At 35.3% G+C, this 27,490-nt stretch overlaps 2 protein-coding genes and 1 non-coding gene across 3 annotated transcripts in view; all 3 read left to right on the forward strand.

The window, feature by feature from the left end:
- The window catches only part of LOC144251023 (DNA polymerase alpha catalytic subunit-like), a 67,375-nt gene extending 41,318 nt beyond the window's left edge, over positions 1-26,057 (forward strand). Inside the window, 17 exon segments of the mRNA XM_077794152.1 lie at positions 452-568; positions 2,182-2,253; positions 3,141-3,267; positions 4,138-4,292; positions 7,191-7,275; positions 8,195-8,256; positions 9,573-9,662; positions 12,687-12,803; positions 14,058-14,233; positions 17,042-17,171; positions 17,656-17,775; positions 19,846-19,934; positions 20,362-20,366; positions 21,774-21,898; positions 24,229-24,378; positions 24,805-24,927; positions 25,968-26,057. Of these exon segments, the coding sequence (XP_077650278.1) occupies positions 452-568; positions 2,182-2,253; positions 3,141-3,267; positions 4,138-4,292; positions 7,191-7,275; positions 8,195-8,256; positions 9,573-9,662; positions 12,687-12,803; positions 14,058-14,233; positions 17,042-17,171; positions 17,656-17,775; positions 19,846-19,934; positions 20,362-20,366; positions 21,774-21,898; positions 24,229-24,378; positions 24,805-24,927; positions 25,968-26,057 (1,833 nt within the window).
- On the forward strand, positions 20,885-21,014 carry LOC144251210 (small Cajal body-specific RNA 24). The gene has a single exon (XR_013342642.1).
- Positions 26,058-26,065: 8 nt separating the features above from the next.
- LOC144251045 (profilin-1-like) overlaps positions 26,066-27,490 on the forward strand; it is a 44,391-nt gene continuing 42,966 nt past the window's right edge. Inside the window, exon 1 of the mRNA XM_077794172.1 lies at positions 26,066-26,092. The gene's annotated coding sequence lies outside the window, so the exon portion shown is untranslated. The remainder of the gene's footprint in view (positions 26,093-27,490) is intronic.

Consider the following 27,490-nt stretch of genomic DNA (forward strand, 5'->3'; position numbering starts at 1 on the left):
CTCTAAAACGTGACATGGCATTTGGCCCAGTTTTCCTGCTCTTGTTGCATAGGCAGCTGTAATATTTCCCCCGTGGCCATTTAACAAGATCAGTTCCATTTGCTTCTTCTTTATTAGGACTTTTAATATCTCCAGCTCCCTCCCAGTATCAGCCCCTCCCCATTTCTGTTGAATTGTGGAGCATCTTGGTTAGGATTTATAATATTTATTTTCCCATTGTTTCTTAGCATTGATCATCTTTGCCTTGCTTTATGGTGCTTTGGGAGGAATTGGCCATTGGGTTTAGTATTTTTTAGGGATTGTTTTGCCTTTGAACTCATTGTTGAGACTGTGCTATTAAGTGTTTAAATGGGGGAGGATGAAAACTGTTTTAAACTTGGGTTTCTGGTGGTTAAGAAGATCTTATGTACAGATACTTTTTCTCCCTTTTCTCCTTCCCACGGGAGAACAGAAAATTGATCTAAATACAGGGAAGGAAACAGAAATTCCAGTTACAATGAAGGATGTTTACAATGAATTTGATGAAAGAATAGCAGCAAAATATAAAATTATGAAGTTCAAGTCCAAGGTTTGTATTTGGTTGTAAATTTTTGACCAGCTTTCTTAATTTGTTTTTTGTTAATGTCTTGATTTTGTAAATAGGTATTGCATATCTACTTCATACAAAGTGCCTTCTGCATATCTCTAATTCATAGAATGGCAATCTCATAGGCATGAATATAAAAACTGTGTTAGATTTTTTAAAATAGTTTGCTTTCTTTTTAAACTGCTTGTAAAATAATGGTCATGAATTTGAATATATAGATAACTCAAAGCCAATTACTTTAAATGCTTACATTTCATGTTTTTATTCTGAAATGGCAAAGAAAACATTTTGATTTTATAATTAGTTATTGCCAGTGCATTTTGATTAGAAGGTTAAGTAAGTTTTAGTTTTAAAAATCAGGGACTATGATGTTATTTCTGATAGAATGAAAGTCTTATATTCGTGATATGTATGACAAATTGTCCAAACTGGTGTTGGTGGCACATGCCTCTGATTCCAGTGACTTGGGAGGCTGAAGCAGAAGGGTTACAAGTTTGAGACCAACCATAGTAACTTAGTGAGACCCTGTCTCAAAAAATAAAAATAGCTGGGGATATAGCTCAGTGGAGAATGCCCCTAAAAAAAGAAACAATATTTTGATTTTAGTGAGATATTGATGCCTTTGGCCATAATTGTGGGGTCTGTAGCCCACTAAAAATATGGGAAGTTAGTAGTGATGGAAAGAAAGGGAGGATTGAGTTGCAAAAGATACAGCAAACAGTCTTAACTACTTAAGTTTTGGATTGTGGCTGAGTCACTTTTTTAAATTTCCACAAGTAATAATCACAAGGCCTTGGGTTTGATTCCTAGCACTGCAAACAAAAACTAAAAACATAAAATTCCAGAGACAATGTGTTGTAATGGTGAAGCATATGAATGTTAGAGTCAGGTTGCTTGTGATTTAAGTCTTAGCCCTGCTGCTTACTAGTATCTGATTGTGAACAAGTGCCAAGTGACTTCCCTGTGCCTGTTTCTTTATTTGACAAATGAGGCCCTATTGCAAGCATTGTCAAAAGGGTTAAATCTCTTGATTCATATTGAATGATTAGAATAGTACTTGACACATAGCCAATGCTTACTACATATGAACTATAATTATAATGTTGATTATTCTAGCAAGATGGAGTTGCTTAATGTCAATTAGTAACAAATAATTTTTATTTTTTGAGACAATGTTTTGCTATGTTTTATCAGTGAGGCATGTATAGCTCTGGACTTAAACTCACGATTCTCCTACCCAGATTTCTGAGAGTAGCTGGGATTATAGGCATGTGCCACAACCTGTCTCTTGACAAATGATTTAATGCATTAACATTGTAAAAATAAATCTCTTCTTGCTCCTATTTGAATGCAAATATTTTGATTTCTGTAGTGTCTAAGAGAAGTCTTTTTAACATTGTCACTATGAGTCTTAGTCCTAGTTGAAAGGTGAAAGGATACCTTTTTGGCTTTAATTACTCTTGTGTCCCACAAGGATGCTAGATTCCTGATGATTTAATATAGGAAAATGTATTATTTATGTAATGCTGGATAATTTGAGTTTTGAAAACTTTTTTGTCTTAATGATTTTTTAAAACATCTACTTATCCAGACAGTGGAAAAAGAATTATGCTTTTGAGATACCTGATGTTCCCGAAAAATCTCAGTACTTGGAAGTTAGATACTTGGTAAGTTAAACAAAGAAAATTACCTGGTTTTGGTGAATGGCATTTTTTTCTACTTTTGAACTTTCAACTAGCTTTCAATTAGTAGTACTGACAGAACTCCTCAAGCCCACAGTTCATTGAGGTGGACATATAGTAATGAATAACTGAAATGGATAAAATTAATTTTAAGTACATAGTCTACAGGTTATACTGTCTTTCTCTGCTTTCAAGTATGCATCTTTAAACAAATAACTTGAAACAGCACAATTGTTTGTCAAGTGGAATGAATGCCACATGATGGAGTTGGACATCATTAGTCTGTTAAGTGTCTCTTGTAAGCAGTGGAAAGGTGAGAGAGGAGTGTCAGTAGCATCATTATAGTGTTGCTCTTGCTCTTGCTCCTGTGACAGGCAAGGTCGTTGCTGTAGGGTGTTAATTAACTAGACCTTAACCTCTTTTTACCTTTGTTCTAGTGTTTTGATCCCACAATGTTGGAAAAGGGAAACTTTTAAAAAATGTTTTTGGCAGTGGTGATGAAAAGTACCATGGAAGCTTTTTCAATGAGTCCCACTCTGTTGCTTTCATTCTTCTAATGGAGTGGTACTTACTTGGCTATTCTTTATCAGTGAGGCATGTACAGCTTTGGACACAAATTCTCTCTTGGGGGAGCTTCTTGGCCTATTTTCTTCTAATGGGTGTCATGAAGATGCATTATTTTGTCATTGTGAATTGTTTTTGTTTCCTACTGTGAATTGTTTTGGATTTCATTTGTAGCAAATTACATTTCACATGTATCAAAGGGGTTTCTTCTGCTGCTTCATAGAGAGGCTTTTGTTTATTTCAAATATAGACTTGGAAAATGTGAAGTAATAGTTTTAAACAAAAAAGATTTTTTTCCTTTTAGGCAGAAGCTTCCTCAGTATTTAAAAAGAGAAACGTTTTCTCATGTATTTGGAACCAACACATCCAGCTTGGAACTGTTCTTGATGAACAGAAAGATCAAAGTACCTTGTTGGCTTGAAGTAAAAAATCCACGTAAGGAAAAATTTAGTCATAATGCTAAGTAGGTTGCTGATAAATGTGCTTTTTTTCCCCTAAAGAGAAGTTAAGGAATTGGTTTATATATTTTAGTGTGTTTATTTCCTTTTGTGTTTTTTCATCAAGATTTTCCTTGGATGATTGTAGGTATATTTGGAATCACTTTATCTCTGTAATGCCTGGCAGTTTAGTTTAGAAGGAGGCCTTAGCACAGGCAGCCGTTCAGGGTGTGTCCCATTATGCTGTTGTTTACATGTACTTTCCACCTGGCAGATAATGCCCAGCTGTTCTTCATAGTAAACTGCTGACCTTTGGAGGGGAGAAGAATCACATCCTAATGTGGATAGTACTTGTTTTGCCTGTTACTTGATATTTTCTAGCACTTGTATCTGAGATACTCTTTTATCTTCATGAATCTCTTAAAAATGTTTTATGATTCCTCCATGGTAGTGCTTTGGGTTTTTTAAACCTATCTTGGGTTCTGGATTCTTTAGATCATTTTACAAAAAGCTTTGTTTGGATTTAAAAAAAAAAATTGTAACTGTAGATGGACAGCATACCTTTATTTTATTTGCTTATTTTTTGTATGTGGTGCTAAGGATCAAATGCTGTGCCTCACACATGCTAGGCAAGTGCTCTGCCACTGAGCCATAGCCTCAGCCACTGTTTGGACTTTTTTTTCTCAAGAAAGTGAACATAGGTACACACACATCCAGTAATGTGGCTTATTTTTAGTTAGATATTATGCCATTTTTAATAGAAGATAGGACTGAAGAATATCTCAGTTAATCACAGTTGTCATAATTATGGTACTTTTTCTTTTTAAGTTAACAAAAGCGATTGATGTGTTATTTCTATTTTTTGCAGAGCTCTTGAACCAGCCAATCAGTTGGTGTAAATTTGAGGCCATGGCTTTGAAACCTGACCTGGTGAATGTAATTAAGGATATTGGTCCTCCTCCACTTGTGGTGATGTCTTTCAGCATGAAAACATTGCAGAATGCAAAGAACCATCAACATGAGGTAAAAAAAAAAGGACATATTTTGTATTTGTTCCTTAGGTGTAATACTTGGCCTGAACTTGTATAGCTTTACTGCAACAAAGTTGTTCTTGGAGGGGAAAGCATACTAATTTAGTACAAAACTTCATTTTGGAGAAGGAATTGAATTTGTTTCTTTGTCTGGTGTCGTGGATTTTTTCAAGGAGTTAAATTGCTGAAAATATTTTTTTAATGTACACAGAGAATAATACAATGAACTCTCTATATCAATCACATATTTAGCAGTTAGCAAATTTTGTGACACCTGTTTTTCTCCCTTCTCTTTTTTCTCTTGAAGTATTTTAAAGTCAGTTTCAAACAGTATGTCATTTTAACCCTGTGTGCCTTTGTATATATCTCTTAAAATATGCACATTTTCTTATATACCATCATTAGCAAGCCCAATAACAGTAACAGTGATTCCTTGATTTAGTCTGAAATCCCCAGCACATACTTAAATGACTTTGTTTCTCACAATGTCTTTTAACAGATGGTTTGAATCAGGATTTACACAAGATTCACAGATGGTGTTTAATTTTTGTGCCACTTTCATCTCTTTTTAAATGGTATAACTCCCACCCATTCCCCCCACTTTCTTTTCAATGACATTGAATGATTACAAGAATCACTGATAGTTGTCTCATATAATGTCCCATTTTCTGTCTGTATTTGTTTGCTCTGTTGTGGTATCATTGGACTTCTTCCTCTCTACCAGTGGTTGGCAAACAGTGGTCTGTGAGCCAAATTCATCCCACTACCTGTTTTTGTAAATAAAGTTTCCTTGAAACACAGCATATCTTCAACTGTTTTTGCTCTACAACAGCAGAGTCAGTTAGTCATGACAGAGACCATGAGGCCTGCAAAGACTAAAATACTTATTTTTTGGTCCTTTATAGAAACAGAGTGCCTACTCTTCCTCCATCCTTCATACATCCATATGCTATAAGTTATCTCTAAAGGATGAATTAGATTCAAGTTCAACTTTCTTAGCCAAAATACTTTATAGGTAGTAGAGTGTACTTCATATTGGAAGACACATAATGTCAGGTTAAGCTGCTATTATTGAAGCTAAGATTGGTCAGTGGGCTCAAATGGTGATAACCACTGTATATTTCTGCATCAGCTTTTCATCTAACCTTGCCACTACATGTGTTTTGGGCTGTTGTGGAGTGCTGTTGTGGTCTATTGCATTGTGAGATGTTGAGCAGTGTCCGTGGCCTCTACCTGCTAGATGTGTGTACCCCCTCTCCCTGCTAGGTGTAACAGTCTAAAAATGCCTCCAGCAATTGCCAAATATTCCTTAGAGGAAAATGTGAGGGTACAGTTATCCCCAGTTGAGAACTACTGTTCTAATGCCTCCATGAATTAGTCATTTTACCTCAATTAGTTATTTCATTAAGAGTTTTAAAATGGTGGTTTTTACACACACACACACACACACACACACACACACACACACATATGTGTATTCCCTATCTTTTGAATTCATTATTATTTTATTTTTGACATTATTATTTTGAAATGGGGTCTCACTATGTTGCCCAGGCTGGCCTTGAACTTCTGGGCTCAAGTGAGCCCCCTGCCTCAGTCTCTCAAGTAGCTGGAACCATAGGCGAGCACCAGTGTGGTCAGCTTGTTACATTTGATCCTTATGGTTTTCTTACTCTGATCAATGGGAGTTTCTTTATGTTTGCTTCATTTTGACATAAATGGGGGTATTTTTAAAAGAGGATTTTGGACAATATTTGCATTCTTTTAGTATGTGATTTCATCTTTATTTTTGGTAGTGCTGGAGACTGAATGAATGCAAGCGCTTGTGCATGCTGAGTGCATGCTCTACCACTGAGCTACAACCCAAGCCCTGATCTTTAAATAATCATTTCTGTAGATGATTGGAGTTAATAGTTAAGTGTTTGGGAAAGGTTCAATAAGTCCTTAGTTAAAATTAAAAAAGAAGTGCCCGTTCTCTTGTGCCCAGAGTTAGGTTTTCACAGACTGTTTCCTAATAAAGTAAATAGGGCTCTGTGGAGAAATGGCTTAATGAAGGCAGGGAATGTTTAAGATAAATCTGGAACATCGTGTTATATCAGAAAGTAAGGATGATATTAAAATCTACTGAAGATATGTCAGAAGGACCTAGGAAACAACTTGCAGAGTATCCTACTGACCAAAGGTGGGACAATGTGAGCACGATAAGAATAATTGCAATAGATGGAAACACTCAGTTCATGATGATACTAACAACAATACCACTGCCACATTGCTCATTTATGAAGGATACTCGGGAACTAACTCATTCTTAAAACTGATAAATGAGGGAATCAAATCAAGCATTATCCTGACTTTTCTGGAAAACATACTGTACCTCAGGCAACCAAATAATTGATGAAGTGAAGTTTCTGTTCTTAGAAGGTTTTCAGCTAATAAATAATGAAGGAAAAATGGAATAATACCACTTTCTAATCTCCAGTGAAATAATGGCTCTAGGCAATAATTGACAGTGGCTACTAATTTCACTGAAATATAGAAAAACAGACATTATGTGTCTGTGCTTTCTGATAGAAGTAATCAGTAGCACCTCTAAAGTATTTTTGCCAAATAGTTGAACCTGGTTTTGATAAAGTCATTTGATCTAACTGTGAACTTATAGGCAGTACAGAAACAGAATGTGTTAAATGAAAGTGACCCTATTAGGATATAAGCAACAGAATCCATACTACAGAACATTCTATAGGATAAACAACTCAGTTTCTTCAACTAATGTAAATTGCAGGGAGATGATAAGTGGGGTAGGGTTGTACCTGTAGTTTTACATAACAGTAAGAATGCAGAATATATATTAGGTGTCTGATAAGTGATTTCCTCCTTCCTTTCTTTGCAGGTTATTGCTATAGCAGCTTTGGTTCATCACAATTTTGCATTAGATAAAGCACCCCCACAACCTCCCTTTCAGTCACACTTCTGTGGTATGTATTTTTTAAAGATACTTTGTTAAAGACTTGATTTGAGTTTTTTCTTAGACTTTCAAAAATTATTTTCAAGAATAAATAGTGCATACTGTTAAGGTTGTTTTTAGCTATGGAAACTAAGTTTTATTGTCCAGAGTTTTCTGTGCAATGAGGCAGGTGCCAAGGAATAAATTAATGTTCGCCTATTCGGGAGAGGTTATAGTAATATCCAATTGAAATTGAGTTGTACTACAATTCAATGTGTGAAACATCCACAGAATTCTGTGTGTTTAATGAGTCAGTCTCCAAGGAGGATACTCATATAGTCCATGTTGAAAGCCAGTTAAATAAATTTTGTTTTAGCAAATTTATTTTGTTTTAGCAACACATTAGTTTTGCTAAACATAAAACAAAATTTATGATTACTGTGAAGTTTATTACTTAAGTAGGGGGAATACATAGAAGAAAACCCTGGTAATAGCTTGGTGAAAATGTGGATGAAACTAGTCATTAGCTCATTTCAACAAGCCTTTGTTCACCTCCTCTCTATGTTACTGTGAGAACAGCTATTTTTATGTTGTAGAGGAGAAACTCTTTTCCAAGTTTGAGAAGTTTGAACTGAGTTACTTCATTGTAAACTGGTTGAGGCTTTGGTGGTGGTGGGATTTCCTCTGGGAGAGAATGTTATAATCATTCATTTTGACTTTGATGGATAGCAAAATTTGATCAAAGTTTTAACAATTGTAGGGATAGAGTTCTGTGCTTGGTGATTCATTTGAATCCCAACATGATCAATGAAAATACTTGAACCTTTTAACATTTTAGGGATGGGGGAATATTTATATCTAATTTCCAAATTTCTATTTGGAAACATGCATTGATGTCTACCTGAAATTAAAATAAAATGGGTTTTGGAATTTTTTCCCCCTTCTTATAGTTGTGTCTAAACCGAAGGACTGTATTTTTCCATGTGCTTTCCTTGAAGTCATTAAGGAAAAGGTAAATAGCTAATTATTCCTTTTAAATATGAAGTATGTATTTGGAAAGAAAATAGGAGGATAGTATGCTCCATGAATTTTTTTCTGGGCCCTTAATAAAATGGCAGGGGAATAATAAAATGTAGTGAGCTTTTCACAAAGCTAAATGTATTCAATATAAATAATTTTTTTGGAGTGTACATTTTTTATTTTTTTTCTTTCATCTCCTTTTTTAAAATTTGTTCTAATTAGTTATACATGACAGAATGTGTCTTTTAAAGAATTTTTTTTAGTTGTCAATGGACCTTTATTTATTGATACGTGGTGCTGAGAATCAAACCCAGTGCCTCATACATGCTAGGCAAGTGTTCTGCCACTGAGCCACAACCTCAGCCTGACAGAATGCATTTTGACACATCATACATAAATGGAGTATAACTTCTCATTCTTCTGGTTGTACATGATGTAGAATCACACTAGTTGTGTAATCATATATACACATAGGGTAATAATGTTTGATTAAAAGTTCACTTGTTAATGTCTTCACGTGACAAAATCAAATGCTGCAACCTTGTCAGGTTTCATGTATATTATTTTAAATTGACTTGAGAAGTCCAACAATTTGGGGGTACTTTTAGGTTAGGCTATCATTTGTGACATGCCCTGAATTACCTATCCAAGTACAGTGACCTAGGAATTCTTGTAGAGTCAAACTGACATTTTTGTGACGTAGTTGTGGAATACATATAGTTTTCAATTTCTATTTTAAGAGATTTTTAATAAGAGCAGATTGAATACTTGATTTATATTCAGCAATCCAAGTGGAAGGCTTTTGTGTAAAGATAGATTTTATTTATATTTAAAATACTCACAATTTTTATATTTGTTTTTGGTCTAGTTTCTTATTTATCTGTTCTTATACCATTATTTGAGAATAGTTTATACAACCCTTGGAATTTCTTTTCCTGATAAATACATCAACAGTGAAGTCTACCAGGGATTATATAGGAAATTAAGTAATGCTTTTGAAAGGTACTCTGATTTATATGCTTTCAAATGTGTCCAATGTACAAACATGTCTCTATGGAAGGACATTTCTGCTCTTGCTGTTGCTTAGCACTTAAAATTTTGCTTTATTCTCATGCATATTACTAGAATGAGCTCCTCAGAGACTTTGTGCAATTATTATTGCAAAACCTAGAATCTAAAATTTCATTTCTGCATTTAGTTTTGAAATGGGGAGTTTCTTTTAACCCTAAGAAATCTTAATCCTGGTTAAACAAGAAGCCAAGGTATAATACTTTAAAGAGTTGGTGACTGGTATGTTTTTATTAACAGAATGTGAAGGTTGAGGTTGCTACAACAGAAAGAACACTGCTAGGTTTTTTCCTTGCAAAAGTTCACAAAATTGATCCTGATATCATTGTGGTAAGTAGCTTTTTGATCATGTTGCGGGGAAACTCTTCATTTCTTAGTTCTTTTCAGTGTGACTTTATTGGTTATTTTTATTGTTTATTTACTTTTGAGCTCCAAAGAATCTTTTCAGAGTGAAATGAATTGCTATACTAATTACAAATAGAAAGCGGAAAAACCCTAGCCTACTATAAGATAGGCTGTGTGTGTGTGTGTGTGTGTGTGTGTGTGTGTGGTGTGTGTGTTGCTTGGGATTGAATCCAGGGCTTTGTGCATGCAAGGCAAGCACTTTACCAACTGAGCTATATCCCCAGCCCCCTAGTCTTTTTTTTCTAATATTAAAGCAACCCTTGAATTATTATTGAAGTTTAAAATACTCTAGTTATTTACAGTTGACGAGACCAGCATATCAGTTAATAAATGTATATAAGTTATTAGTATCTTTAAATTTTTTGCTTAGTGACCCAGATGTATAGTGTCAACAGGAGTTAATTAATTCCCTTGATTGGGTGCAAATCAGAAAACTAAGTATTTTAGTTTTATGAGCCTAGTGGATCTCTATGACATTCCTTTGAGAGCTCATACTAGCAATTTTTTTTTTCTCTTGACAACTTCCCATGTTCCGACTAGATAGTGAGAGCTAATAATTCATTGTTTTGCCCCAGTTCGTAGAAGTTATAAAGCAAGATATTTACTTTTGTGTGTTTTTTGGCCTTCCTTTATATGCTTCTTGATAGGAATTTTTCCTTTTGTCTTTTTTTCTGGGTCAATTGATCAGTCAAACTCTATTGTTTTATTTTTTGACAGAAATTATAATAAACGCCTATGTTTTAAATATGATATTAGTAATATGGTTATAATATATATTAGTGGTAGATGGACACAATACCTTTATTTTGTTTATTTATATGTGGTGCTGAGGATCAAACCCAGTGCCTCACACATGCCAGGCAAGTGCTCTACCAATGAGCCACACCCCCGCCCCTATATATATATATTTTTTAGTGTTAGAAAAATTAATAAAAAACTGTTCTTATATTACAGCTTCTTTTTAAAAGATCTTTTAAAAATGTGTTCTTTTTAGATATACATGAGTAGGGTATTTTTGTTTGTTTGTTTTTTAAGATAGGTTCTTGCTAAGTTGCTTAGGGCCTCACAAAGTTGTTGAGGCTGGCTTTGAACTCACAATCCTCCTGCCTCAGCCTTTTGAGCTGCTGGGATTACAGGCATATGCCACTGCATCTTGCAGTAGAGTGTATTTTGACATATTATACGTACATGTAGTATAACTTAGTCTAATTGGGATCCCATTCTTGTGGTTGTACGTGATGTGGAGTTTCACTGGTGATGTATTCATATATGAACATAAGAAAGTTATGTCCTATTTGTTCTACGATTTATTCCTAGTCTTCTCCCTTCCCTTCATCCCCTTTGTCTAATACACTTAATTTCTATTCTTTCCTCCCCTTGTTGTGTGTTAGTATCCACATATCAGAAAGAACATTCAACATGTTTTTTTGGGATTGGCTTATTTAACTTAGTATGATAGTCTCTAGATCCATCTATTTACTGCCAAAAGTCATAAAGTAATCTGGTTATATTGAAGCCTTGCAAAAATGTTTGCCATATCCTTCAGGTTCATTTTTATTCTCAGATATCTTATCTTGTAGTGGCATAGCTACTGTCCTGAAAGCCTGTGAATTGTTAAAAATGTCTCTGCACCCACATCCCTTTGTTATTTCAGGACCCATATTTAAAGTGTGAAAAAAATCTGTCCATAGTCCTCTGATGCTCTGGCTTAGCACTGGGCCCTCACCTAGTCTCGACTAACAGTAATTTGGTCCCCAGAGTGATGTCTTGGAGCACTATGATACCTGGCCTGACTTAGGATGTTAGAGCCAAGTCTGAGTGAGAAATTCGAATGTAAGATAGAGTCCTGACATGAGTTTGGGTCCCTGATCCCAGGCATGATAATTTGAAAATGATACATTCTTATAATCCTTTGGGACTTTAATTTAATAGACAAAACTGCCATAAATATATAATGGGGTATATTGTTTTTATGTGGTGGTAAAGTACACATAACATAAAATTAACCATTTTGACTGCTTTTAAGTGTACAATTCAGGGATATTAGCTACATACATAATGTGCAGCCATTAACACCATCCATCTCTGTAATTCTTCATCTTCTGAAACTGAAATGGTACTAATTACCTCCTTGTTCCCCTAGCCCCTGGCAACCATCATTCTGCCTTCTGTCTCAATGATTTTGTATACTCCAAGTGGTAGTATATGTTTTTAATTAAAATTAGTATCAAGTAAATCTATTTATTGATAACAATTATTTTGAACCTCGTCTAATTTTTAATTAAGTGAGTAATGTTATTCACGTGACAGAAATTGGGAATTATAGAAATGAAAAAATCTAGTTGCATTTTGAGTTATTTTCTATTCTATACAATTTTGTTTACTTCTTTTTAAGTTTTTTACTTGAACTATTCATTGGTATTATATATTTATTTTGTTGCATATTTATTAAGTATCTAAATCAGTAGGGGTTGAACTCAGGTTTTAAAGAAGCCAAATGCAGTTCCTGAATTTTCTAAGAAGTTTTTTGCAAACTCCTACAACACAAGCAGGTTTCCTGTTTTTAAGGAAGCAAAATTGAATTGTTTGAATACAGCTTTTAGTGATCATGTAAAAGTATGGGATGTTAAAATTTACATTTGCTTTTGAGATTGTGAGGCATGCGCTGCAAATTAAAAGAGATCATATGAACCTTGCATCAATTAGTATGAAATAAAGTTTAATTCAAGCAATCTGCTTAGCAGCCTTGTTAATGTCAAGGCTAATGAATGCTGCTGATGAATAAATTCCTGAAGAAGAAAGGACCCCCAATCGGAGGTAAGCTCACGATGTGATGTCTTCAATTAGAGACCAGAAAAAGAAAGGGCAAAGAAATTCTGTGTGTTTGAAGGTAAATCATCTAATTTGCATTTGTTATAATGTTATTGGCTGCCTCCTTTTTCTGCCTAGGGTCATAATATTTATGGGTTTGAACTGGAAGTGCTACTGCAGCGAATTAATGTGTGCAAAGTTCCTCACTGGTCCAAGATAGGTCGTCTGAAGCGATCCACCATGCCGAAGCTTGGGGTAATGGTAGTTTTGAAAATCTTATTTCTTTTATTTGCCATTTTTTTATTGGGTACTTACCAAGAAAGCACTATACTTTTTTGAATAGGAATTGATTGTCTTATAGGAACTTCAGTACATTTTAACTTTGATACCAAATGTCTTTTCCTTGGAATCCAGCATTTTACTTGAAAAAGCCACTGGTCATTTTTTAAATCAATGATTGGAATCTAGAAATAGTAAAGAAAGACAGCACATACATATTACTTTTACTTCAGCATTCCTAAAGTGATAAGCCTTAGGGTAGGGTTGCAGGGTTTAGAATTCATTGGGTATTATCATTCAGGAAGATGGGAAGAATGAATGGAAGGGAGCTAATGTGAAATATAAGAAAGCAGTGAGCTATGTGCTTTCTCATGTAGTTAGCCTCTCATAGCAACTTCAATTTCATTTTGTAGACATTCACACAGGTCTAGTAGGGGAAGAACTGAGATTTGAACCCAGATCAGTCTGACTCTTTTAAAGCCTATGTACTTTTTATTCTGCTTGCTTGCTTCAAATGTGGAGAGGTTTTGGTCGTCTTTGTATGAAGCACCTTCTTCCTAACCCTGATACTGTTCAGAGATTGAAGTCTTATTTTACCTAAAGCTTACAAATAAAATCAGCATGCTATCTCATCAGAGAACTTAGGAATCTGTCCCTTTTATAATGATCTCTTGAGGATTCTGCTGCTGCTCTCTGCTATCAGAGTTGGGACTCTTACTCTTCTTTTTCTGTTCATATCTTTAAGGTGAAGAGGTTATTATTACTTATTGTAAACATTTGCTTATCTCACCCCTTTTTCCCTTCATACTCCCTTCAGACTTTCCTGAATATGGAATCTTCTCAGTGAGGTATACCCCAACCAGTCTATACCTGTAGGTATAGTCCCCCCAAATTCCTTGTCCCTCCTACCCATCTCTACTTTTCCCCTTTGCCAGAAACTTATTAACTCCTAAAAATATATACTTTCTTATTTATGTTATTCATTTAATATATACAATAAAAATAAAGTCAGGATTCTTAGTTTTTTTTTTTTTTTTTTTTTTTTTTTTTTTTTACTTTGTTCACTGCCATATCCTTAGAATAGTGTCAATCAGATACATGGTAAATGTTCAAAAATTTTCATTGATAAATGGAAGAATGAGAATTTTATTTTTGTAATTTTGAGGTCAACCTCAAAGTAGGATAGCATGGAATGTTCATGGGACTTGCTTTTTGTTCTCATCTTTGTAGGGCCGGAGTGGATTTGCTGAAAGAAATGCTACCTGTGGCCGAATGATCTGTGATGTGGAAATTTCAGCAAACGAATTGATTCATTTCAAAAGCTACCATTTGTCTGAACTTGTTCAACAGATTCTGAAAATGGAAAGGGTTGCAATTCCAATGGAAAATGTACAAAATATGTACAGGTATGATCCCAGATTCTTTAGAATCTGTCTATCTTGAAATTAGCAATAGAAGGATGCCACTACTATCCTTAAGCTATAGGGACCTGTGCCATGGTACCATGGAGCAGAACATTGTCTTTATGTCAGCACCACCATGTCCATTACTTCATAATTTGAACTAGTTTACTTCTTGAATTATTCTAATTTAATCTGTTTATGTCCATCTCCTTCACATTTTTTAACACTACCTTGATGTTTCCTATTGGTAATTTGGAAATTGATATGAATTTAGAGTTTGACACTTCTTTCACTTAATTTTTAAATATTTTTTAGTTGTTGATGTACCTTTATTATTTATTTATTTATTTACATGTGGTGCTGAGGATCGAACCCAGTGCCTCACACATGCTAGGCAAGTGCTCTGCCACTGAGCCACAACCCCAGCCCCATTCTTTCACATAATTAATGAGATATTTTGGAAATACAAAAAACTGAGCAATCACTAAGCCATTTAGAGATATTACTTGCTTGTTTTTAAAGTAAGGTTTCTGCTACTTCTCTAGCTATTTTTTCATGTTTTCCTACCTGTTTCTCAAGAGTTCTTGGACTACTGCTCTCTTTTGACTTTGTATCCTCTCCAAGTAATCTCATTGTCTTGAAAATTTAAATACCATATGGGGGCTGATGCTCCTCACTGTGTTTATTCAGTTTTGACTTTTCCCCTACATTTCAGATTCATGTATTCACTTGATGTTTAATATGAACCTTTAGTTTGTTCAGAACTGAGCTCTGATCTTCTCCCATTGTCTTTCTGTAGTCTTCCCTTACTAAATTAATGATACCTCTATTTTTTCATTACCATTGTAAGCCTTCAGTCATCTTCTCCCCTAAACCTCTGAGGCTTCCTTGGTTCCTCTCTCTGATATCCTACAGTAGATCTATTAGGTAATTCTATCAGCTCTTCTAAATATATCTAGATCTGACAACATCTTTTCACCTCCATTGACCCTACCCTGGTTTAGGCCACCATCCCCTTCCCCCTGAATTGAAGCTGTCTTAGTCTGTTTTCTGTTGTTTATAATGCAGTACCACAGACTGGGAAAATTATAAAGAAAGGAGATTTATTTTGACTTATGGTTCTGAAGGTCTAAGCTTGAGGAGCTGCATCTAATGATGATCCTCTTATTGTCAGAGTCCTGAGGTGGTACAGTGTATCACCTGGTGAGAGGCAGAGAGTGAATGTGTGTATCCTTAGCTTTCTTTTTTCTCTTCTTATAAAGCTACCTGCATTCAATCATGGGGGCTCAAAGCCCCCACTTTAAATACTTTAGTATTTAAGTTTCTACCCTCATAATATTTCACAGTGGGGATTAAATTCCAACATGAGTTTCAGAGCGATAAACCATATTCAAACTGTAACACTGGGTTTATATTGCCAGTCTCCTTGGTTTTGCTCTTGCTCCTTCGTGGTTTATTTTTAATCCAGGACCAAGGTTATCCTGCTGAAATTAAAGTCAGCTCAAAATCTCCCATTGACTGTTCATTTGGAGTAAAACTGGATTTTATTTTGGCTTATGAGGTCCTATGCACTGTATCTCTATGCTGTTGACTGTCTTCTGCTCTCGCTATCATTCTCTCTCATTCAGCCATATTTATGTACTTCCAGGTCCTGAAACTACCATATATGAAGTAAGCATATATTGCATGTTTACTGTGCACTAGGCACTGTCTATAACCAGCTCAGAGCATTGGAATGCTCTTCTGACTACCTGGATTGCTCTTCCCTCAGATACCTTTCCATAAGGCTTGCTCCTGTGTTAGTCAGCTTTCTATGCTGTAACAAAATTTCCTGAGAAGAGCAACTCAAGGGAAGATTTATTTTGGCTCACAATTTTAGAGGTTTCATCTGTAGTTGGTTGACTCTGTTGTTGCATTTACGCTTGTGCATTTAAGCACTGTTGGATTCAGTGCTTGCTTGGGGTAGTTGTTATATGATAATGAGTCTAAATGCAGAACATGGTGGGGAACACATGGGGAGGAGAGAGTGAAAGAGAAAGAGAAGTATACCCTCAAGGGCATCCCCCCACTAGGACCACTTCTTAAAATGTTTCTGCCACCTCCCAAACCCATCATGGATGAATCATGCTATAATCGTTATAATCCAGCTACCTCCCAAAGGCCCCACCTCTGAACAGTACTGTACTGGGGACTAAGCTTTCAACACATGAGCTTTTGGGGGTCATTTCAGGTCTAAATCATAACACTTGTTCACCACTTCCAGGTCTTTATTTTCAATGAAGTTTTCTCTGGTTCTCTAACTAAAAGTTCCATCTCTGTTCTTGATATTTTATACTGTCTTTGGGGCTTAACTTTTTCTCTTTAACACTTTGCATTATATAATATACTACATATTTAATTTATTTTTATTTTTTAAACTCTTGTCTTCCCCATGAGGATTTAAACTCCATGAGGATAGGACTTCCTGTCCATTTTGGGTATAGCCAGTGCCTAGTGCATAGTAAACATGCAATATATGCTTGTTTCATAGAATGAATGAAAGGATTCAGTGATTTTCAGGTATGCAGTTATTAACACATATGAATTTTTTTGTGGAATTTTTTTGTGCTTAGAGAAGGGCACTGGGATCAGTGGTATAAATGAATTCCTAATTACATACCGACCTTCTTTTAAATTGTTTCCAAAGGCAAGGTGCTGTTGCTCTGAAGTTACTTACACCAAAAATTCCTTGGAAGATTTTATGAAGTTCTGATTATAGTTATTGTTTCTTTTAATTACTTGATTCTGTTTCATTCTTACTTTTCTGTACAGTGAATCTTCTCATCTGTTGTACCTGTTGGAACACACCTGGAAAGATGCCAGGTTCATTTTGCAGATCATGTGTGAGCTAAATGTTCTTCCATTAGCACTGCAGATCACTAACATCGCTGGAAACATTATGGTAAACCTAACTTAGAAAGGGGGAAAAAGCATTTCCTGTTGGATTCAGTGCTTGCTTGGGGTAGTTGTTATATGATAATGAGTCTAAATGCATGCTTATAAAATGAGTAACTTGGATTCTGCAAGCTGGGCATCTTTTGTAAAAGGAAAAACTGGTTGGGAGAAGGGGAGGAATGCCAGGTGCAGTGTGCTGAAATTTGTGTGAACATAAGGATCATCTCTCTAACATCTGGATGTGTCTGGTGGAGTCGTCCTTTTGGGAGTAAGGAAATAGCCATGTTGTTAATAATTTAAGCTGTCTCTTTTATAATACTTAAAGAAAATGTTAGAAATAATTTACTACTTTCCCCCGCAAAAAAGCAGCCTTTATTTTAGTAGTAGTTTTGAAGGAGGTATCTTGATAAAATTAAAATTAACTAACTCAAAGTTGTTTTTGTTTGTTGTGATTTGGAGCTCAAATTGTAAAAAGAATTTCTATTTAATAGTCCAGGACACTGATGGGTGGACGATCTGAGCGTAATGAGTTCTTGTTGCTTCATGCATTTTACGAAAACAACTATATCGTGCCTGACAAGCATATTTTCAGAAAGCCTCAGCAAAAAATGGTGGGTCCAAAATTACGTAGTATTTTGCTTTTCTTATTCCTCCTTTTTAATTACCTAGATAGCTTTTTTTAAAAAATTGCTGCAATAACATCTGCCTCTAGAATAATCCCCTGTGTACTAGAAATCATGTCAAGTTTGTTCCAGTGGGTTTGTGTGGTTTCCTTCTCTACTTTTTTCTGTACAGACAAAATTATTTGTGAAATATGAAATTCTTAAAGGTGGAATTAGACCTTTTTGGTAGATAGCTACACATGGAAAATGTTTTGTCACTTAACCACTATCCAAAGCTTAATGTCAATTAAACCTTTAATTTCCTTAAACCAGTGAGCTTTTATTTTTATGTTGCATTTTTTCTGTACAGGTTTAATATCCGTAATCTAAAATGTTTGAAACTGGAAGCGTTTCAGATTTTGATTTTTTTCCAGATTTTGGAATATTTGCATTTTTGTAATGAGGTATCTTGGGGATGTGATTGAAGTCTAAACACAAAATTGTTTTATGCCTTATATAACATCCTGTAGTAATTTTATACCATATTTTTAGTGTACCTGTGTTTTGACTGTACCCTGTTACATGAAGTGGGGATTTTGTACTTGAATAAGGCATCATGTTGATACTCAAAATGCTTCATATTTTTTTAAATATATTTTTTAGTTATACATTGACACAATATCTTTATTTTGTTTATTTTTATATGGTGCTGATGATCGAACCCAGGATCTCTCACGTGCGAGGCAAGCGCTCCACCACTGAGCCACAACCCCAGCCCCTGTTTCATATTTTTGAGCACTTCAGATTTTAGATTTTCAGATTGGGGATACTCGGTTTGAACTAGTATGATTATGAACACTACAATCAGGTTTCTGAAGTGGCCTCCATCATATTGGGGCTAAAACTTTAGCTACTGTTCTATCTATTGATGGTAAATGATACAGAATGGAAATTTAATGTTGAAAGTGTGATTAAGGTGGCTGGGGATGTGGCTCAAGTGATAGCACGCTTGCCTGGCATGCATGCAGCCCGGGTTCGATCCTCAGTACCACATACAAACAGAAATGTTGTGTCCGCCGAAAACTAAAAAATAAATATTAAAATCCTCTCTCACTCTCACTCTCTCTTTAAAAAAAGTGTGATTAAAGTTCTTGTATTTGCTTGTTTTATGAACCTTACCAAAATTAATAGTGAATATTAATTTAGAACTATTTAATTTATCCAGAAGCATTAAATGTGAGCCATTAGTAAACTACACAGGAATGGATTTTCATTATGTGGACATAGTTATTTTAAAGTGTCCATATTAACAATGAGAGTGAGCCAGGCATCGTGGCATGTGCCTATAGTCCCTGTGCTACTTGGGAGGACACAGGAGAATTCACTTGAACTTAGGCATTTGAAGTCACCCTAGGCAGCGTAGCAAAATCCCATCTAAAAAAAAAGCTGGGGTGTATTGGTGCATGCCTATAATTCCAGTGGCTCAGGAGGCTGAGACAGGAGAATCATGCATTCAAAGACAGCCTTTGACAGCATTGGCAAGGCACTAAGCAACTCAGTGAGACCCTGTCTCTAAATAAAATACAAAATAGGGCTGGGGGTGTGGCTCAGTGGTTGAGTGCTCCTGAGTTCAATCCCTGGTACCACCTACCCCCCCAAAAAAAAAGAGAGAGAGAACAATAATACCTATGTGAAATACTGTAGTTTTTTTTACATCATGAATATTAGAGTGATGAATTTAATAGGACCCGTTTACAATTACAAATTCTGTATACTATGAAAAGTTGTATTTTTAATAATCATGAATTAAAAATATGAACTTTCTATGAGTTCAGAAATATTTAAAATGGAACTTGCATAGATTCTGAGATATAGCATTGCTTAGGAAACTACCATGCTTGGCATTCATTTTGATTCATGAACATATTACAATAATTGTATTTTCCCATAGGTAGGACCACTAACTAAAAATAATGTTGGTTAAAACTAAGTACTGTTATTGAAAAAGAGAGAATGGTAAGACTTCCTAATTAATTAATTAATTGCTGGCTGATTAAGTTATCTTTCATTTGACATTAGAGAGATGAAGATGAAGAAATTGATGGAGATACCAATAAATACAAGAAAGGGCGGAAGAAAGCAGCTTATGCTGGAGGCATAAAAAAAAAGTTGGTAAGATGAGACCTTGGATTGGTTTACTCTGGGCGTTAAGGGTTTTTTTTCAGGTATAGCTAGACCTGTATTGGATCTTGGAAGTCAGCAAGTAGATAAAAATAAGATCATATGATCTTATTTTTATCTTGTATGTTGTGGAAATCTTGTTTGCCAGTCAGCTAATATGGAATTAATGTGGATTTTTCTGCTATTCTAATATAATTTTTATTTATATAATTTTTACATATCTTGAAATACTGTTTTTTTTTTTTTTTTTTACTTTTTCTAACCACTTAAAAATGTTTCTTAGCTTATGAATGATACAGAAATAGGCAGTTAGCTGTGTTTGGTTTGTGCATGCTTTGCCAACCCCTGGTCCGGTGTAGAAGCTATGTGTCCTGCAATGGGAGTACCTCTCCCTTCTTCCCTCCATTCTGTGAGGGTAGGTTCTGCCTCTGCCAGTATGCTAGGACCAATTCATTTGGCCAACAGAGTTAAATACAGATAATAGCCACAAAATCGAATTTTAACAAGAGAATAACTTTTCCTTGTCAAGAGTGGCAAAGATAGTGTTTTGTGGTAGAGCTAGAAAGGATCTTATTTTTAAGCCGTTTTGACCATTTTTAAGTGTACAGTTCAATAGCAGTGTTACACATATTCACATTGTTGGACATAATGTGAATTTTATCAAGTAATTCACTCTTGAGTAGGAGACATTTTTGACAAAAGTGGATGTATTATTGGTTGGAGTCACATGGAACAGTAATACTTTGGTGTTACATTTGGACTTGAATGCTGACTATGTGATCTTGTGTTGCCTGTTGAACATCTATAAGACTCATTTTCTTCTTCTGTAAAATGGATATAAGAATAATCTACTATAGAGGGATTTAAGGAATAAATAGAATTGTTTGACACAGGGTAAGCTGTCAATAATATATGTTTATGGTTATTGTCTTAATACTGGACATTTATTTTTATTCAGTTTCTTCTCAAAGTGAAGGAAACTCTTTGTAAATGTCCTAGAGAAATATAGTAGCTTTCTGTTCACCTTTTGTAAGCAAAAAGGGTGGATCGTTCCACTACTGACATTCATATAAATATTTCTTATCTGGTTTTCAGCACAGTTCATGTACAGGTAAATGGGCTACCCATTTTATTGTTTGAAGGTGTGTTTGTAAATATATATATATATTTAAATATATATATATATATATATATATATATATATATATATATATATATATAATGATGGTGAAGCTGGGAGTGGATATCCACACACTTACTGGTGTTTTTTTTTTTTTTTTTTTTTTTAAGAGAGAGAATTTTTTAATATTTATTTTTTAGTTTTCGGTGGACACAACATCTTTTATTTTATTTTTATGTGGTGCTGAGGATCCAACCCAGCGCCCCGTGCATGCCAGGCGAGCGCACTACCGCTTGAGCCACATCTCCAGCCCCTGGTGTTTTATTTGGTGTTGGGTGGGAAGGAATGCTTGCTTGAGGGATAATTTAGCAACATTTTTTGGAAGTAGATATGATCTCTCTCCAAAATAATTGGCCCTGAGTGGTGTTTTCCCATAATAATGGTATATTTGGGGACTGTTGGGGAAGGACTGGTTCAAGCTTGTTTCATGGGGAGACAGAATGTTTTCATCAATCTTTTGTGATCTGGGCTTTCACTCTAATCCAATCATTTTATGGTGTGATAGTCCACTTCTGTCTCTTTTGTCTGCTTTATAGTGCTGGAGAGTAAATGGTTTCTATTACACTTTTTAATAGAGTACTTCTAATATGTTTTGACAGTGTTTTTCTTTAGACTTTTTTGACATTATGTGACCTTTTTATTTCAGGTTTTTATGATAAGTTTATTTTGCTGCTGGACTTCAACAGTTTATACCCTTCCATCATTCAGGAATTTAACATTTGTTTTACAACAGTGCAAAGAGTTGCTTCAGAGACACAGAAAGTTACAGAGGTTTGTATTTAACTGGGGTCTCTTGAAATTAGTATTAAAAGTATTGCTTAAAGGAGGAGGAGAACCAAAGGAGTTAGTGTTGTAGTTTTTCTTTTTCTTCTTTATGCCTTTATTTTTATGTGGTGCCAGGGATCAAACCCAGTGCCTCACGCATGCTAGGCAAGCACTCTACCACTGAGCCACAACCCCAGTCCCTGTAGTATTTCTTCTTAAAGGATATATTAATTATGTCCTTAGTTATCAAAAAGAGAGGTTGTCCAGAAAGAGATAAACTGGTTCAGTATCTTTTTAAAAGTAGTGTTATTGAGGTATAATTCACACACATTACAATCCACATAGCAGTCCTGGCGTTTAGATTATTCAGTTTGTAATCATTACTATGTTCATCTTTAGGACATTTTTATTATTTCCCAAGGAAACATTTTACTATCATATCCCTCCCCCCATTCCTCCCAGCTCTAGGGAATCACTAATCTTCCTGCCTATATAGATTTGTGTATTCTGGACATTTCATATAAATGGAATCATACAACATGTGGTCTTTTGTATCTTACTTTGCACATTATTTTCAAGGTCCATCTGTGTTGTAACATGTATTGATACTTCTATTTTTTCTTTTATACCTCCTGTTTGCTTTCCTTCCTTCTTTCCTTTGTCCTCCTTTCCTTCCTTCCTTCTCTTTTTTCATAGCAGAAGATGCCTATTTGCCCTCTAGCTTCTTAATTTACATGTTTTTTAGTTCCAGCCACCTGCCCAGGAGCTGTTTTTCATTTCCAATTCCATATTCCCAAAAAAGAGAATCTAATAGGCTTGCCTAGGCCAGTGAGCACCTCTGGTCCTATCACTTGTGACCGCAGGAGTGGGTTCACAGAGTACAAATCTGGCTGTTAAAGATGAATCTTTCTATGGAACTAGAGGATAATCTTACAGAGGTGGTATTGGGTAGACAACCTCCCAAATAGTGACTGACTTTGATTAATGTTCTTTGGGCTTTGTCCTACTACTGTACCAGCACGTGGTAATTATCATTATCCAGCCCTTTTCCCCAACTGCTGACCAGCAGTGTTTTGTTTATTTGAGCTTTTCAATTTGGATTTTGGATATATAACAGAATCCTTTCAGAGTAGAAGGACTTTAGAAGTCACCTAAGAAGTATACATGTAGCTATTAATGGATTCTGTATCATTTTCATGTACTATATTTTATCTTCAGATCAGTTAGTGTCACATAGGTAGTGATGGTGAAGCTGGGAGTGGATTGCAAATTTTTTGACTCCAGATTGTTTCAAGTTTACTTTTCATTTGACTTTCATAGTTGCTGTAAATAAATTGGAATGTGTAGCAAGATCTTTTTAATAGGTCTGCTATCATCATGTGCTATATTGGAAAACAATAGGTCCCTGTTACTTTTCTAAGAGTGTTCATTTACAGATATTGATCTTTATAAAATTAGATACTTTGTAATGGCTGGATTATCAAATGGCATTGACTTGACATACTTTAAGCTAAGAGGTTTATTTTAAATTTTGTACCTTTGAAAGGGCAAATGCATCTGGCTTTTCTTTGTAGCCTGTTAATAGAATTAATGGAGACTTGAGAAAAATGGTCTAATTCTTTCCCTGCTTTTTCCTGCTGTAAATTTTAATATAAGAAGACTGCTGGTTGCTTTTTGAAAATGTTGCTATTCTTCTGCCAATTGTAAAGCAATTTATAGGTAAAAAGTATAACATCAGTGCTATTAATTGTATTAATTTTTAGAAATGTCATGGCCTATTTAAATGTGCTTCAAATTCTTAAAAGAAATTTGCTAGTTTAGTATTTAGCTTTTTATTTTTAGTCTAAAACATTTACAATAATTGCTATGATTCTCCATAGTTTTAAATTTCTATAGCATTTTGTTTGTTCGTACAAATGCTTTAAAATGGTAGTTTAGCTGCTGGTTATTTTTTTTAAATCCTAGAAGTCTGTCTGAGCGTTTGTATTTTAAAAGCAATTTCCCCAAACATGTTGCTCCTCAATCTTGTTGAAGAGGATGGTAGCATGTGTAAAAACCCATCCCTTTAAATGAAATCAAAATTTGTGAGTAACTACAGGGGTGGGAGATGTTGGGAATGACAGGCTGATAGAACACAGGTGGGAGGAAGGTGGTAGTGGGAAGGGCCATGGTCTGCAATCTGTTCAACTCTTTCTTAGGGAACGTTAATCTTTACTCATATAAGAAAGAAGCTTTTAAAGATGTGATCATGGGGTAAAGTGCCTACCAAATATTATTTTGGAATTTTATTTTACTGAAGTTTTACTCTCTGAAAATTTCTGTTGTGTGTTTATCAGGATGGAGAACAAGAACAGATCCCTGAGTTGCCAGATCCAAGCTTAGAAATGGGCATTTTGCCCAGAGAAATCCGGAAACTGGTAGAACGGAGAAAACAAGTCAAACAGCTAATGAAACAGCAAGATTTAAACCCAGATCTTGTTCTTCAGGTATATTTTTTCACTAAGAGACGTCTGAATGAAAATTTCAGCTTTTACAATTTGATTATTTAGGAATAGTATATAATAGTACACACACTCAAGATGCTATGGGCAAGCACATGTGCTTATTTTATTTGTGGGTAAGTTGCCATTCAAAAACACTAGACTGCCTCAGAATAGGAGGTTCTTCTATCTGCAATGGATGTATCTGTGCAAGATCTTTCTGAATTCTGGAAACTTTGGAGTCTATATATGCTTGCTTCCAGGAGGTTAGGGCATCATAGACCTTGGAAGACAGAGTATTTTAAGGGCTCTTTTTATTTCAGGGATATTGAGGGGTTCTTTTTCTCATTGGTGATCTAGAAAGATACCTAATGTAATTCTTAAGCATCTGCAAATATTGTTGTTTGTCTTTCGTCCTTGTGTGGCCTGCAGTATGACATTCAACAAAAGGCTTTGAAGCTCACAGCGAACAGTATGTACGGTTGCCTGGCATTTTCCTACAGCAGATTTTACGCCAAACCACTGGCTGCCTTGGTGACATACAAAGGAAGAGAGGTAAATCATGTAATCATATTCACATCTCTAAATATTAGAGTATTTTTAACTTTATATTTTGTAGTGTGGGAGAGACAAGTTTGCTCCCTAGTTATCTAGATTTAAATACCCACTTTTTAGAAAAAGTTTAAGACATAGGCATTTAAATAAAAATTTATTCATTCATGGGTGGGGGGTAATTATTGAACATCTATGTGCCAAACTTTGTTCTAGTCACTGGGGATAGAGAATTAAGCAAGAATATAGGTCTCTGTTATTGCAAAGCTTGTATTCTTCCTAGGATGATGGGGGCAGGGAGACATGTTTTTGAGGCCTGGGCTATTATGAAGAAGATACTTTGGTTAAACAAACAGTAATTAAATGAATACACAAAAATTAAAAAAACTAAGATATTAGGACAGAAGCAAATGCTCTGCAGATAACTAAAACAGGGCAGTGGCCTAGAGAATGTTTATATGACTAGTTTAGATTGGTCAGGTTAGGCCTTTTTAGAAGAGGAAACATAAGGGAGCTAGTTTTTGGTACCGAGTTTAACTATCGGTATTTGTGAGGGAAAGGTGGGAGTCAGGAGGAAAGCCAATGTAGCCTTTTACTAAAGGATTAAGAGTTCCATCTTGTATGTGTTGCCTTTGAGATGAGTAATAGATCTCCAGGCATATTAAGTAGGCAGTTCATTGGGTGTGTAAATTCAGAATTCCAGGAGTATGTCAGGCTGGCTTTATGTGGATGGAGAGTATCTGCTTTACAATGATAGACCAGATACCAAACACATTTTAGGTACTATGACTTTATGAACACTATAAACTTCATCTGTTTAGTACTATGTACATGATTATTTTTGATTTGTAAAAGAATAGTTATGGTAAATATTAAATTCATTTGACTCCATTAAACTGCTATTTCCTGTCAGTGAATGTAAGACTACTCATTCTTTTTTTTTTTTAAAGAGAGAGTGAGAGAGGAGAGAGAGAGAGAGAGAGAGAGAGAGAGAGAGAGAGAGAGAGAGAGAATTTTTAATATTTATTTTTTTATTTTTTTAGTTCTCGGCAGACACAACATCTTTGTTGGTATGTGGTGCTGAGGATCGAACCCAGGCCGCACGCATGCCAGACGAGCGCGCTACCGCTTGAGCCACGTCCCCAGCCAAGACCACTCATTCTTAAAGGTGGTAGATAGTGGTTCTGGGTAGAATGCTTGTATTGGGGTCTGGGCATGGAATACTCTAGAGCAGGGTTTGGCAAACTATGCCCTGCTGGGCCAAATCTAGCCTGCCGTCTATTTTTGTAAATGAGATTTTATTGAAACAGAGCCAAGATCATTCATTTATGTATCATCTGTGACTGCTTTTATGTGGTAATAGCAGAGTTGAGTAGTTAAGATAGAATCTTGAGGCTTAGCATAGACAGCTTTTACAATGTTGAGGTAAGTTCCTGTTATCCCTAGTTTTTCTAATGTTTTGAACATAAAGAGATGCTGTACTTTGTCAAATGCTTTTTCTGCATACACCATGGAGTATTACGCAGCACTAAAAAATGACAAAATCATGGAATTTGCAGGGAAATGGATGGCACTAGAGCAGATTATGCTAAGTGAAGCTAGCCAATCCCTAAAAAACAAATGCCAAATGTCTTCTTTGATATAATGAGAGCAACTAAGAACAGAGTAGGGAGGAAGAGCAGGAGGAAAAGATTAACATTAAACAGAGACATGAGGTGGGAGGGAAAGAGAGAGAAAAGGGATATTGCATGGAAATGGAAGGAGACCCTCATTGTTATACAAAATTACATATAAGAGGTTGTGAGGGGAATGGAAAAATAAACAAGGAGAGAAATGAATTACAGTAGATGGCGTAGACAGAGAAGATGGGAGGGGAGGGGAGGGGGGGTAGTTGAGGATAGGAAAGGTAGCAGAATACAACAGTCACTAATATGGCATTATGTAAAAATGTGGATGTGTAACCGATGTGATTCTGCAATCTGTATTTGGGGTAAAAATGGGAGTTCATAACCCACTTGAATCTAATGTATGAAATATGATACATCAAGAGCTTTGTAATGTTTTGAACAACCAATAAAAAAAAAGATAGAATCTTGCATGGTCAGCAAAGCCTAAATAATTTGCTGTTTGGCACTTTCAGAAAAAAAAAAAGTTTTCTGACCCCTGCTTTAGAGTCTATATCAGCTCTATCCAGTAGGATTTGAAGGTAATGAAATGTTGTCTATCTGTACTATCCAATACAATTGTCTCTAGCCATGAAACCTGTAGCACTAACTGACTGAAGAACTGGAATTTTTAGATTTATTTAATTATAATTAAAATGAACTTAAATAGCTGCATGTGACTAGTGCTACTTTATTGGATAGTGCATATCTAATTATTATGAAACAAACATCAGGATGTTTAGAGTCACTCTTTTGTTGGCAGCACTGTCTTGGCTTAGGGCACAGCAAGGAAGGGCAAAGCTTTTATTGAATGCCAGTGATATGTTAGAACCTATTTGCATTGTTTTATAAAAACCACTAAGAGTCTTTTGACATGGGTATTAATGTCCCCTTTTGCAGAG

The sequence above is a fragment of the Urocitellus parryii genome, chromosome Y (genome assembly GCF_045843805.1).
Source record: "Urocitellus parryii isolate mUroPar1 chromosome Y, mUroPar1.hap1, whole genome shotgun sequence".
In the NCBI taxonomy this organism is placed as follows: Eukaryota; Metazoa; Chordata; class Mammalia; order Rodentia; family Sciuridae; genus Urocitellus; species Urocitellus parryii.